Source organism: Thermobia domestica, chromosome 15 (genome assembly GCF_964235325.1).
Source record: "Thermobia domestica chromosome 15, izTheDome1.hap1.1, whole genome shotgun sequence".
Taxonomy (NCBI): domain Eukaryota; kingdom Metazoa; phylum Arthropoda; class Insecta; order Zygentoma; family Lepismatidae; genus Thermobia; species Thermobia domestica.
In genome coordinates, this window is record NC_137468.1 from 8,247,635 (window position 1) to 8,263,521 (window position 15,887).

The 15,887-nt window shown below is 37.5% G+C and overlaps 1 protein-coding gene across 1 annotated transcript in view; it reads left to right on the forward strand.

Moving 5' to 3' along the window:
* The window catches only part of w (eye pigment precursor family transporter white), a 214,673-nt gene that overhangs the window by 41,882 nt on the left and 156,904 nt on the right, over nt 1–15,887 (forward strand). The window contains exon 2 of the mRNA XM_081741292.1: nt 9,728–9,962. Within this exon, the coding sequence (XP_081597418.1) occupies nt 9,728–9,962 (235 nt within the window). The remainder of the gene's footprint in view (nt 1–9,727; nt 9,963–15,887) is intronic.

Below are 15,887 nucleotides of genomic sequence, written 5' to 3' on the forward strand. Positions count from 1 at the left end.
ACTCTTGTGGCAATTCTTCCTTGTTGTAGATAAGAAGAATGAGTTTATGTATCTTGTTCCACAATTTTTCGCCTCCTGCTAAAATTAACTCAGCCGGAATTTCGTTTAGACGCGGAGATTTGTGTTTCTTTAATTTCTTTATAGAGATTTTTACTTCTATTAGGTTGGTTGTGCGGTGTGTATCTCCCTTCTACACGCACATTAGTTTTTGGCTGCGTGTCAAGCAAATCGTCAAAGAAATCTTTCCATCTATTTAAAATGCTATCTGTATCAGTGAGAACTGTTCCATCAACTTTCTTTAATATAAGCACGAGGTTGATAGCCTTTCTTAAATTCGTTGATCCCTTTATACATGTCCCGAATGTTTTTAGTTTTACTATTATCTTCAAGTTCCTAAATTTTAGCTTTCAAAAAATCGCGTTTCTTTGTTCTAAAAGTTTTGGAAGTTTTTAGCCTGTTGTCTACGAAATTGTGTGTAGTTATTTCATTCGGATTTTGTAGGCAACGTAATTTTGCTTGTTTTCTCTTTTCTGCTAGTTCGAATCATTGTTTGTTCCTACGTATTTCCGCGTGTCCCAATTTTTCTTTTGAGAGAGGATGCTTCATAAGCAAAGAAAAGAATTCAACTGCTGGAATATTCTTCTCCATAATCTTAAGGTACATCTGTTAACTTAAGAGTATATGACATGAGTCAGATTTCTGTAACGATTCCTGTAATGTTATTGAGATTATCATCATTTTGCTCAAATACGAGTATTGTTGTGTCATACATAACTGATATTTTTTCTTCATAGTTTTGGGGAAGTCATTATTTATATTATTATTTGGTCTAGGAATTAATTCGTGCGGTTGGTACGCACACATTGAAGCTGTAGTACAAACACAAAATACATAAATACCTTAAGAAAAATATTGTCCATCGCTAGCCATTACTTTCGCCCATCTGTCAGGCAATGTACGGATTCCGTGGCGAAAGAAGTCCTCATCCTTGGAAGCGATCCAGTCAGAGACCCATGTTTCGATATCTTCTGAAGAAGTAAACCGCTGTCCAATCAAATCGTTGTTCATGCAATCGAACAAGTAGTAGTCCGAAGGAGCAACGTCTGGTGAATACGGCGGGTGGGGTAAAACTTCCCATCCGACATTTTCTAAATAGGTTTTGCGACATGTGGGCGAGCGTTATCATGTTGAACAATAAGTTTATCATGTCTGTTATCCCATTCTGGTCGTGTTCTGGCCAGAGCTTGCTTCAAACGCATTAATTGTCGTCGATAACGTTCTCCATTCATAGTTTCACCCGGTTGCAGCAGCTCATAGTACACCACACCTTTCATATCCCACCATATGCACAGCATAACCTTTGCACAGTGAATATCTCGTTTTGGTTGTGATGGACCTGGTTCACCTGGTTTCACCCAGGCCTTTTTTCGTTTAGGGTTCTCGTAATGGATCCACTTCTCATCACCCGTAATAATTCGATGCAGAAACCCCTTTCTGCTCTGTCGTTGAAGCAGCAATTCGCAAATGGTTTTTCGTCTTTCAACGTCTCTGTCTTTCAATTCATGTGGAACCCAATGTGACATCTTTTGAATCATTCCCATGGCTTTCAAGCGTTTGGAGACTGTTGTTTGATCAACGCCTAATGCTGCTGCAAGTTGTTCCTGCGTTTGACACGAATCCTGCTCGAGCAATGCTGTCAATTCTTCGTCTTGAAATTTTTTTGGCTGTCCAGCTCGCTCTTGGTCTGCCAAGCCGAAATCACCACTTCTAAACCGTGCAAACCACTTCTGACACGTTCGCTCAGCTAGAGCATGGTCACCATACACTTCCACCAAAATACGATGACTTTCAGTCGCACTTTTCTGCATGTTAAAGTAATGCAGCAGGACACCCCGCAAAAACACTTTATCAGGCACAAATTGCGCCATGTTCACTTAACTACAAACTGGTGTTGTTGACGCTTTAATCCACTGCCCTATACTACGAACGATACGCGATGACAGGGGTTTGCAACACATGTGTGGATACACGGAACTGTGGGACGCTCCGTTCGTTGCGCCATCTCTTGTCCACCCGCACGAATTAATTCCTAGACCAAATATAAAACAATTTTAAAATGGATCTTTGTGGATGTCTAATTAGAAACATACCAATTATAAATATGCATGTATTCAGATTTCAGAATGTGTTCACGGCAGTGATTTGTAATACTGATATGTACTACTACTTCATCTACATCGCCTAATATGTAATATACTCTACAACAGTTGATCAGATACATCTACCGTAATATGAGTTTCACCTCCCTTCTCTAGAATAAGTCTCAAATCTGCCCACCTCCCAATGTTGAAGACAACCAATGGCTTATCTAGGATTTTGTTTCGAGGGGCTATGACCAACACAAGAAAGTGGGCAATTGCCCACCTGAGTTTGAGAATTAAATATATTTTAATTTATGCATAAATTGAAGTTATAATGGCAAGAATTGCAAACCGATATATCGTATATGATACAAAAATTTAGGAGTGAATCTAACCCTTTATTCTATTCATACAAGAAAAAGGAAGCACCCTCTTGGCCTTTCTAATTTCTCAGGCTAATTATTCCTCCGTTTTGATTTTCTTTAATTCAAACATTTCCTTCTTTTAAAAATAACTAAACGATATAGTTTTTCCTTTGTTATAATAACCAAAGTCTTGTCATGTTGATATCCGCGCAAGTTGGTGTGGAACACCAGTTTCGCTTATCAACTCCTCTTAGTTTTGGTGTTACTGATGACGGCCGACTTGAATCACAACTGACGACGGTCGATAAAGTATGATAGGCGAAATGAAAGAAAGTAACGTCAAGAAAAAGAAACAGAAAAGTAGAAAGGATGAAAGAAAGAACAAAAGGATGCAGTTCTTACATGGAATGAAATTTGACAAATACAGTATTATTTCTGAACAAAGAGCATAAGAAAATGGAAAGTCAATGACATTCTTAGAAATGATAAGAAGGATAGTTGTTGTGCGTGGAATACAAAAAAACGACCAAATTTATTTCGGAGGGAGCTTGAACCCGATAGCCTCCTAAATATGCCACTGAAGACAATTCTGCTCCCCTGATCCTTCACAGCATTGTTTTTCAACTTCATATATATTTTGAACATTGCTTTATATATATATATATATATATATGGGAAGGGTCTCACCCGTCCCCCCCAATGTTGAAGACAGATTTGCGCCGATGTGCAGAATTCATATCGAACAGCAACTCACTTAAATCTTATCGTCTTTGCTTTATGAGGATCCAATTCTGAAATTACCGTTTGAAGTTTCAATACAATTCAGTTATAAGTACAGAGAAAAGAACGTGTTCTTTTGGATGCTAAATTCGTATCAAGAAACAGTCGCCTTATATTTTACCGTTTTACTTTTTTTTAATCCTTGGATAGATGTGCCCCCAGGTGGGTTTAGGGGCGCAGCTTTCACGCATGAGATCATTTGGAGGGACATAATTGTTAATTGAAAATGGTACCATCATTCTACAGAATGGTAAGTTTGGGGAGCAGAATGGTAAATTTGAAAGAGCATTGTAAATTTAGGGGAAGAATGGTAAATTTCCGGGAGAATGATAAATTTTGGGGTACAAATGGTAAATTTGGCGTTAGAATGTTGAATCTGGGGAAAGATTGGCAAATTGGGGACAGAATGAAAAATTTGGAGGAGGATTGTAAATTTGGAGGATAGAAAAGTAAGATTCCGGGAAAATATCAAATTTTGGGGAAAGAATGGGAAATTTTGGAGTTGAATGTTGAATTTAGGTGAAAAATGGTAAATTTGGAAGATGATTGTAAATTTGGGGTGTAAAAGAGTACATTTCCAAAAAACCGGTAAATTTTGGGAAATAAATGGTAAATTTGAGGGTTAAATGTTGAATTTAGGGGCAGAATGGTTAATTTGGTGGTAGAATTGTAAATTTGGGGTAGAATAGTAAATTTCCGGGGAGTGGTAAATTTTGGGGTGAAGAATGGTAAATTTGGAGGTAGAATGTTGAATTTGGGGGGAAGAATTGTAAATTTGAAGCAGAGAATTGTAAATTTTGGTGGCAGAATTGTAAATTAGGAAGAGGATTATAAATTTGGGGGAAGAATTGTAAATTTCCTGGAAAATGGTAAATTTTGGGGAAATAATGATAAATTTGGGGTTGAATGTCGAATTTGAGGGCAGAATGGTAAATTTTGGGAAAGAATTATACATTTAAAGCAGAAAATTGTAAATTTGGGGGCAGTGTGGTAAATTTTGGGACAAGATCGGTAAATTTGGGAGAGAATAACAGTAAAATTGGGGAATTCCGCATAAGATCTTGTGGGGATAGGGACACCTATCATTGGAGATCTCATAGTATCGTAACGGAAAGTGACAGATATACCACGCGCGTTTAATTAGCGGGATAAGCGCGGAATTGGAATACTGAATCCATATCTCAAAGAAGTATTCTTATCTCACTATCTCTTACTGTCTTTGTTCTGATACCTGTCTACAGACAGAAAGACGAACAGAACGTTTCATAATGCATAACATAGTTTGGAAGTCCAAAAACTCAAGGGACAAGAGAGTATTTTGAGAACAATGAAGTAGGCGTGAGGAGACAAAGTGTATTAATGCGGTACTTACTGTATAATTACCATCTCTGTTATCAAGCCTTACAAATTATCCCCCAGCCCTCGTACATGAGTCTTTTGAGAGACATATGCATAATAATAATAATAATAATAATAATAATAATAATAATAATAATAATAATAATAATAATAATAATAATAATAATAATAATAATAATAATAATAATAATAATAATAATAATAATAATAATAATAATAATAATAATAATAATAATAATAATAATAATAATAATAATAAAGAAAAATAAACTCTTAACTCGCAGAGTCTCGTAACTCATTGCATTTTATTTCTTTGTTGACTTACCTAAACAGGATTTCCTTAACGACACGTGTATGAACTCTTTGACAACATGGCCGACGTTGATTATAGCCGTCATATATACACAACAGGACAAGTGAAGGTCAATTCGCAAATTCATGTGAAGAGGTAGGGGCTTAATCCTGCGACCTTGAATAATTCGCAACACTACTTTTTGTTTTTATTGTATTTTAAGCTTTTGCAACCCTTGTACGGAGGCATTCCACGGAACAAATGTTTTTCTTTTACATTTTCTGTTACATAGTTTTTCTTTTTTAATGATTGCAATTTTTCATCGTAAAATAAAATATTTATAATTTTAAATGAATAGAGTGCAAGTTTAATTTCAGGACTGGCTACTGTAATACGAATAATCAAAGCTGCAGCATCCTATTAATTACTAAATACATTTCAAATGCATATGTACATGTACCAGGCAATACGCGTAATAACAATTTGTTTATGACGCCCTTTGGCAAGGTACTAATTTTCTCATTCATAAATATGTAAGAGCAGCTTCCACTTATTGTACTATTTTTTGCTAAAACTTGCAACGAAGATATTGAGACTTTTTGCAGGCAAATAGGCACTTATAATTCAAAAATGGATATTAAAATCTAATTTGAAAAGGAAAGAAGATGTATATCCAACGAAATTAAGCCCGTTTTTTGTAGGGATGGAATATCTTGTTCTAAAGAAAGAAGCATGAATTTTTCGTATGTGTCTAATAAATAAATTAATTCCAGAATTCTATCCTTTCACACAGCAGTCTAAAGTTTTACAGTACATTACCGCAACAGTCCGAAAAAAAAAAAAAAAAGAAATTGTTGGTCACTTTGCAACAAGTAAGTAAATTATTAGGTATAATTGTATTTAATACATTTTGGTAGACTATTATAAGGAAAAGTGGTTTCAGACGGGGGCAACGGGAGGGGCGGCTATGCATGCCACTTAGATATGTCACATTGTAATATATGTTTTTCCGTATACACACTCACAAAATAGATTCTCCCCAAACAATTTATCTGACCCTTTGTCTGCCTTCTCTGAAGAAATTTAAATTGGCGACGTCATTGATAAGAATACTTAATTGCGATTGTCCCTGGTTCGACAACAATTTCAAAATCTACAACAATCTTTCTAGGGGTCATGATGGATCAATGGTTGAGCGCTTACCTCTGGTGCATGGGGTCCCTGGTTCGTTCTCCGGCCGAGTGAGTTTGTAGTGGACAACACCGTGTTATTGGCTTTTCCTCGAAGTATTCCTGTTTCCTCACACATCCTCATTTAAAAAATTTGACCAATCAACATTCACTTACTTTAATCATCCGTATCTCTTAGTATAAAGGACATAATTGTGAAATGTTAAACTAAAAGATTTAATAACAATCTTTCTATTTTGACGGATGTATCCAGAGCATGTCTAAAGCGTACAAGAACATATACCTTGGTGTATTTTCATCTTTGAACACTTGCGCAATTTTTAAAAATTTATTTATGCATGTATTAGCAGCGATAACTGGATCACACTTCTTACGGTGATTTTGTGGTCCCGCGCAGCGTAGTTGGTAATGCTCTTGCCTTCGGTACAAGCAGTTCACGTTTCGATTCCCGCTGGGGACACTCGGTCGTAAAGGTGTAACAGCTATTTTAAGCCAGCTATCCTGAGTGAGGGTTTTTCCTTGTCTTTTTTCTTTCACACCAGACAAATACCAGGATGGTCCCAGGCTGCTTGTTTCCTTCCCTCTTCCCCGAATATTGTGCTCGCCGAGGGACATCATCCTCATACGTGACAGGCTTAAGGCTATAGATGACAGTAATACAGAAATATGTATAAATAAACATATTTAATGTTGCATTCTTTCTCTATATTGGGATAAAGCTTAACTTTGACATGTATAAAATTCATTTTTTAATTTTAAATTTCTAGGAAGCGACAGAAGCCTCTATTGAACTGGAAATCTATGTAGTTATTCTGGTGAAATCATTATTTTTAAGAAAATCCAAAGCTAAAATATGAGTAACATACAAGAACGAAATAGATTAAATAAAGAGCATGGAGCCCATTCTTCTACGGTAGGGAAACCGTTTTAGACATGGAATTCGTAGAGGCGGGTGGTGGTGTTGAAAGGCTTTGAATCCCTCAAGCACTGCGGTGATGTCAGAAATTAGGCCAAAGCCCCGAAGCTCCTGAAAATGGGGTTCTGAAGTTTAGAGCTTGGGTCCCTTCAATTCGCCTACTAAAAATAGAGTTGTTGGACGCGGGTGGTGGCATTTAAGGGGTCTGGCTCTCCTGAGCACAGCGGTGATGTCAGAAATTGGATCCGAGTCCCGAGTTCTTCTATTTGCCTATTAGAGGTCGAGTTATTGAACGCGGATGATAATGGCATTGGAAAGGTCCAGTCCCCTGAACACAGCGGTCTTGGACTTTTCCAACGCTACCACCCGCGTCCACCAACTCCATTTCTAAAACGATTTACTTACCATAGGAATATTATAATGGAATTTTCTCCATGCTCTTTTGTTGGAATTGAACCATAGATCCGTAACAACCTTCAGCTTGTTTATTGCTTTCATATTTCTAATAGTAAGAAATAGACTTCCCGGCTAACTTCATGTCTCTGGTTATAACATCGTCAATTATGCTAAAGAACATCTATCTATCTACCATATTTTGAGTATTTTAAAATAACTGTCACATTTTGACAAATTGAAGACATTCTTTGTACAATGATCTTTAGCTATTCTCTTTGTTTTAGCGGAAGAATCAATTATCTCCTTTAATCTATTAAAAATCACTGCATTATCATACGATCAGGGACTGTTTTTTTTAAATTTTATTTTATTTTAACGTCCCACACTATGCTCTGAGGATAAGGGAGAAACCGTTGATGAAATGGATTATAACGGTGGAATGAAAAAGTGGGAGGAAATGGGAGGACCCCAAGAAAACCCATGAACACGGTGTCTGTCCACCACAAAGTTCACTTGGCGCAGGCTGGGATCGAACAAAGGACTCCGCTCTACCACTGAGCCACCGCGGCCCCAAGCACTGTTATTATTAGACTTGTAACTTATACATGGTGTTCTGGGAATGAAGCAATAAACTCAACATAAGTGTTCAAGACCTCAGTACAAGGAAAAAGTTTATATTCGGCCTCCGTAATGCCTACTAGGAATATCTGAAGATAACTACCCTACGACCAATCCCTCTTATTACCTTAAATTGACCACATCTCTGTAATTAGGTGGCCATATAGGGCTAAATTTTTCCTTATATTTAAGCCCTGATCACGTAGACGAAGTTTGTCAGTTGTTCAGTGTAGCAACCCCACGACCATTTCCACTAATTACCTTAAATTGGCCCAATTTCGTAATTAGTCGTTTCTGACCTAAGTCGCAGATAACCTTTTTCCTTGTATCGGTTAGGCTACCTTTCTTATACATCGTACACTGCTGAAACATGTATTTTTTTATGGCGTTTGTGTTACTTCCTTTGCGCAGATATATACCTCATGTCGTAAATATCGTCAAGACCTAATGGCGCACTTGCCGGTAAATGTCGATCGTCGATATAGCAACACGTCGAAGGATTCTCGCTGGTGTGACACTGACAGCTGGGTTTCGTCACGTAAAAACAGATATCTAGAGTTGGTCTGTTGAAGTTACCACCACGTACCAGCGAGGACTTCATTTTGGTCCGCACTCCTTCGATTCGAAGCAGATGATCGCAAAGGGACTAATGTGAACTATCACGAAGGGACTCATGTGCATGCTGTTATTATTATATATTAATTTTTCATGACAAATTGTTCCTAAAGTGAGTCCCGGGGGTCAAGAGTAACCCGTACCTCTACATCATGAAGTGAAAAATCTTAAGATGCGTGCGTATAGTTGTATGAATTTAAATGGTAACTGTCACCGAACATTAGAAAATGAATATGGGAGAACTATGAAATAAAGTAAATACATGCGCGTCATTTACGCGCGCTATACAATTACATGGCAAACGCATTTTTATCTGATCCCAAACGGTTATCGTCAAATGTACAAGGTTAAAAGAGTATTCGGATTGGCCAAATTAAAAAGACGTCAACAATGTATCCCTCTACAACCGAGGTTTCCTTAATCTTCTCCGTGGCGAATTGGAAGAACACGCACCTACTAATCATAAGATTGGTGGTTCGCGCCCACCCCCGGATACTTTTTTTAGTATTTTTTTGTAGACTCACTTTAAAGTAAACTCACACATATAGACGATTTAATATATTTTGGAGGAGTAATTTTGTGATTCATTGGCGTTTCGTTGCTTCTCTGTCGCTGGTGGTATAATTTTCAAAACGAAAATTGGACCACCGCGGATGTCGCTAGTTGCCCATCGATGGGCCATCGACGCTTATGGCATAGGGTATCATTTCACATGTTCTACATAACACGTGTTGCATTGTAATTTTTTCACTTTTTGGACTGCTCTATCTCTGAAACTACGCACTTTTCCTCACAGGTCCGCGACGTTTTTTTTCTTATTTTGATGTAAGAAATCACCTCTTACAGTTTGTAGATATCGTTCATGAACACCCTGTATACATTATATGCTAAGTTTTAATAACGTCAGCGAATTTTTCTTAGGTTATTGAGAAAGATAGGTGGGCAGACAGACAAATGCATGCTTAATCAAATGGTTAAAAAATCGCTTACACTAATTTCACTAGCCGTTGAAATGTATTCACTTAATTTTATATAAATTAATATTTTCTTCTTAGGAGAATGAGGCTGATCAGAACGACGCAACCGAAGAAACTGCTTCCATTCAACTTCACTCAGCTCCTGCGGATGATCCAGAGTCATGTTGGAGTCGTGCGACGGTCGATAACAGAATCACCTACACGTGGCATGGGATCAACGTGTTTGCCCAGGGCGCCAGCACAGTTCGAAGAAAATGGCTGCTCTTTGGCAAAAAGCGACAGCTAGCTGCACGGAAACACATTCTACAAAATGGTAGGTTCATAGATTTCTTTATTAACTCAAATACGAGGGCAAGTCAATAAAAAATGAGACTGAATTTATTACTCATAAGATATGAGTTATTTGAAGGAGCAAGTATATTATTCCCGAGAAGTGCGGTACAGAATGAAAAAGTATGAAAAGGTTTAAGCGAGAAGGGGCATGCATCTAACAGTGATTATTTGTGCTGGTTACTTGGGGGCACAATCCTCCAGGGTCAAATCTCCGATCGCGCTTAACGTGCACTACAGTGTTTTCGCAGTACGATTCTCACCCCTATGTATTGGGAGTCCCCTAAGGGAAACCTGAAATCTTCACTGCCAACAATGTTCGTTAATGACACAGCAAAAGACAAGTTTCACCGCCAAGTAGCAATGTTGGTCAAAATAAAGTTAGTACTACCAGAGCAGTACGTACCAAGTACAAGTAGCAATCTTGGTCAAAATAAAGTTAGTACTGGAAGAGCAGTACACACCAAGTAGCAATCTTGGTCATAATAAAGTTAGTACTACCAGAGCAGTACGTGCCAAGTACAAGTAGCAATCTTGGTCAAAATAAAGTTAGTACTGGAAGAGCAGTACACACCAAGTAGCAATCTTGGTCATAATAAAGTTAGCACTACCAGAGCAGTACGTGCCAAGTACAAGTAGCAATCTTGGTCAAAATAAAGTTAGTACTGGAAGAGCAGTACACACCAAGTAGCAATCTTGGTCATAATAAAGTTAGTACTACCAGAGCAGTACGTACCAAGTACAAGTAGCAATCTTGGTCATAATAAAGTTAGTACTACCAGAGCAGTACGTACCAAGTACAAGTAGCAATCTTGGTCAAAATAAAGTTAGTACTGGAAGAGCAGTACACACCAAGTAGCAATCTTGGTCATAATAAAGTTAGTACTACCAGAGCAGTACGTAACAAGTACAAGTAGCAATCTTGATCAAAATAAAGTTAGTACTGGAAGAGCAGTACACACCAAGTAGCAATCTTGGTCATAATAAAGTTAGTACTACCAGAGCAGTACGTACCAAGTACAAGTAGCAATCTTGGTCAAAATAAAGTTAGTACTGGAAGAGCAGTACACACCAAGTAGCAATCTTAGTCATAATAAAGTTAGTACTACCAGGGCAGTACGTACCAAGTACAAGTAGCAATCTTGGTCAAAATAAAGTTAGTACTGCAAGAGCAGTACACACCAAGTAGCAATCTTGGTCATAATAAAGTTAGTACTACCAGAGCAGTACGTACCAAGTACAAGTAGCAATCTTGGTCAAAATAAAGTTAGTACTGGAAGAGCAGTACACACCAAGTAGCAATCTTGGTCATAATAAAGTTAGCACTACCAGAGCAGTACGTGCCAAGTACAAGTAGCAATCTTGGTCAAAATAAAGTTAGTACTGGAAGAGCAGTACACACCAAGTAGCAATCTTAGTCATAATAAAGTTAGTACTACCAGAGCAGTACGTACCAAGTACAAGTAGCAATCTTGGTCAAAATAAAGTTAGTACTGCAAGAGCAGTACACACCAAGTAGCAATCTTGGTCATAATAAAGTTAGTACTACCAGAGCAGTACGTACCAAGTACAAGTAGCAATCTTGGTCAAAATAAAGTTAGTACTGGAAGAGCAGTACACACCAAGTAGCAATCTTGGTCATAATAAAGTTAGTACTACCAGAGCAGTACGTGCCAAGTACAAGTAGCAATCTTGGTCAAAATAAAGTTAGTACTGGAAGAGCAGTACACACCAAGTAGCAATCTTAGTCATAATAAAGTTAGTACTACCAGAGCAGTACGTACCAAGTACAAGTAGCAATCTTGGTCAAAATAAAGTTAGTACTGGAAGTGCAGTACACACCAAGACACACCAAGTAGCAATCTTAGTCATAATAAAGTTAGTACTACCAGAGCAGTATGTACCAAGTACAAGTAGTAATCTTGGTCAAAATAAAGTTAGTACTGCAAGAGCAATTCGCACAATCTTTTGTGTCCCCTTTGTAGGAATCCACCACAGAAGCTTACTATTTGCTGCAGTGGGCTTTACGAAGATGTTCTGCCATAATCAAGATAATTTTGCTGGTTCAAAGTGGTCACGGAAAACTATGTCTTGCTGATTAGGACAGACGATACTGGAGCTACGGTTTCAGTCGTAAACGAAATAACTAATAGAACTGCCGCCACTGTTCATGAGGATCATGGGGCAACTACTAGCTACCTGGAAGACTTGTTGCATATTTTCCATGGTAGGCCCTAAGCCAATTTTCTGAAGTATTGCACGTGTCTGTGAAAGACACGCTTCTCAATCAAATGCTAGATATGTTTGTTTTGACTCTTCTAGGATTGTCATAAAGAACGCGGAGAAACAATCATACCAAAGAATTGGTTTTTGTACGTATTCCGGGATTGACCTCGAACAAGCCTAATGTCTTTGATCAGTAGATAATAAATTTATTTTCATTTTTATTGCTGACTCGTATTTAATTCATATATCTAGTAGTAACTGAGTTTAAAATAAAACAATAACTTTCGCTATTAAGTACTAAGAGTGGTGCATATTTGTTTAAAATTCTGTAACGATGTCAACTTCAGTACCATCTGTAGGGTCTCGGTCCATTTTTTTATATTATTTAATGAATATTATGATTTAGGGGGAGAATATGTACGTACTGCAAAACCAACCAAACTTAGAAGGAAAAAAAATAACCCTTGGAAGGAGGAATCACTCCAGCCACCATCCCTGTGGATCTGCCAGTACCCCAAATTGACCTTTCTTCACCTCAAATTTAGTTTTCTGCCGAAAATTACCATTATCCTTCTCAAATTTACCTTTCTTTTTCATATTTTTCATTCTCCAGTTTAATTGTTTCGAATTTAATTAACAATTATGACTGTTTTTCGGCATCTCTATCCATGAGTTATTCTGATTCACTAAAATTTGTTGCCCACACATTAATCGTAGCTTTCTCAGTGTAATATACAGATGTATGAATGCCGATGTATTTCACTATGATTCATCGTTTCCGTTGTAAAAGATTCAATTATTGTGTGTTATCGTAACAGGGACACTTGACTTATTAACTGGTTTCAAAAGAGCATGCTCTCAGTTAAACCTGTTTATGTTCTGGGTATGTTCACATATAACTTCGACATGGATGCCCCAATTTTGATCATGCTTTTTGTTATTTTCTTTCTTTTTTTCTTTGAAAAGTACACCTTCGGTATCTCATATTTTATTTAATATCTCATGGTAATCTTTGGAGTTTGACTGTGAAATAAATCAATGGATGTTGGGATCATATCGGCAAAGTAACTTGTTTATAGGCAACCATACGCTTTCTAGTGTGATTATGGTTGCATAACAGCACAGGAGTTATACTACAAAGTTTCGGAACACTTTCATAATAAATTATACTGTCTCTGTTGTTTGTAACATTTTACACAAATCGGTTGTGTGTGTGAAGCCCGTTATGGTTTTCTTTAAGTTTTATACCTAAATTGCCGTATTTTTAGACTTCTCGTAGACAACAAGGTGCGGAATTCACAAACCCAGTTATATTTGTAGTAGTGCTGTCGAATTTTTGTGACATTTGCGGTTTTAGGTTTTTGAGAAAACCGGTTTTGCGGTTTTCAAAACCGAAACTGCAAAAGCGGTTTAGGAAACCGAAACCGCAAAAGCGGTTTTCAAAACCAAATGCGGTTTTCGAAACCAAAACGGAAACCGCAAAAGCTCTTTTCGAAAGCGAAAGCCGCCCGAAACCGTGTTTGTGGTTTTATAAGCTAAACCATGTTTGTCCTTCAGTAGATTGGGTACCTAACTACTAGCTCACTTTCCCCTCCACCCCCTAACTACCAAAAATTACATATCCGCCACTGACCATTGAACTTTAACAAAGTTACAGAGCGCAAAGTAGATTGAGTATTGCACCTTGTGCACTTGCTTTTATCACATTTAGAATGATAAAAACGCTTACATCTAAAACTTACAACTTATAGCGCTGTCTTTGATTGAAAAATAGTTTTTGTTTGGTGTAAATTGGTTCAAAAATAACTGAATTATAAGAAGATAAAGTTTACTATGTTGCATACTACAGATATATGTATATACACTCCCGCTCAATCGCACACACACATTTACAATATCAGCTGTCGAGCACACATATACATTAGGGTGTATCGAAAAAAACTTTTTTTGAAATCCGGTTACGGCTAGTGCGGATTTTTGGCCAAATGGCATCAATAAAACGTATAAAAAATCTCAACTCGATCAGACAACTCCTTCTGCTGCCGAGTAGAGCCCAAATATTAGAAAAATCAACAAAAGATTCACTTTTCAACTGATTTTCCAAAAAATATTTTTTAAATATTTCCTATATTTTTCGGTCTTTTAAATTATTGAAATAGCATTGGAAAGGAGAAATAAATACATAAAACAAATTTATTACGGTTATTTCTGTACACCACAAGCATAAAAACCTAGTTAATTATTTGTAAAAAATGCACTGATTTTCTGGCGTATCGTACAATTAAATTTTAACATAAAATTATTGAAGTCTCTTGAATAACGAAGAAAACACTTTAGTGCTAAATTCTAAGAGCAGTAATAGTATAAATAATTTGCTCCCAATTCCGTATGCATCTGCTTATCACACTAGATCACCTACCGCCCACCTCTCCCCGAACGCCTCTTCTCTTGTACTTGCCCAGCTGAAAGGATCTGTCTTATCAGTCGCCAGTAGTCAACCAGCTGTGTCGAACGTGATTGTCGCTGCTTGAGTTATTTATTAGTGCTGTAGGAAATTTTAACTAAATAATTTGTTTTCGTGTGAAGTGCAGTATGTAGAAGTGAGAACAGTGTTTCAGTTGTGTTAAGTACTTTTTATTAAGAAGAGAGTAACAGATACGCTGACGTTATGGCATCGAGAAGTTTGTTACGGTCTGACGTTAGGAATAGCATTATTGGGACACCCAAGGAATTGGATAGAACACAGCTACCAACCGCTGAAATGTATTGAGACAATACCTATGGGAGCGAGAAGAAAAAATGAAAATTACGGGATACCGGAAAGAGCCTTCAACAAAGGATTTATCTTCTATCGTCGCCAGAAAGATTGTAGAAAATTGAGGTTACGCCTCAATCAGCGGCGAAACTATTTTCAGTGTCAGTGGGATTGTTGCAATGATATTGAAGTACCATAATATTGTCCGTGACTTGCAAAACTTCTGCGAAACGAATTGCTGATTTTCAGCAGTCTGCCAAAAATATTTCATTTGATATAGCCTTTTGTAAGTGTTCCGATCCTCTTGCCTGCAACTGCGTAAAAGGAAGAAAAGTGCCAGTGCTAGAGGCACCTTTTCTTCTAGATCAAAGAACCACAATATTGAGGCATAATCTCAATTTTCTACAATCTTTCTGGCGACGATAGAAGATAAATCCTTTGTTGAAGGCTCTTTCCGGGATCCTGAAATTCTCATTTTTTCTTCTCGCTCCCATAGGTATTGTCTCAATACATTTCAGCGGTTGGTAGCTGTGTTCTACCCAATTCCTTGGGTGTCCCAATAATGCTATTCCTAACGTCAGACCGTAACAAACTTCTCGATGCCATAACGTCAGCGTATCTGTTACTCTCTTCTTAATAAAAAGTACTTAACACAACTGAAACACTGTTCTCACTTCTACATACTGCACTTCACACGAAAACAAATTATTTAGTTAAAATTTCCTACAGCACTAATAAATAACTCAAGCAGCGACAATCACGTCCGACACAGCTGGTTGACTACTGGCGACTGATAAGACAGATCCTTTCAGCTGGGCAAGTACAAGAGAAGAGGCGTTCGGGGAGAGGTGGGCGGCAGGTGATCTAGTGTAATAAGCAGATGCATACGGAACTGGGAGCAAATTATTTATACTATTACTGCTCTTA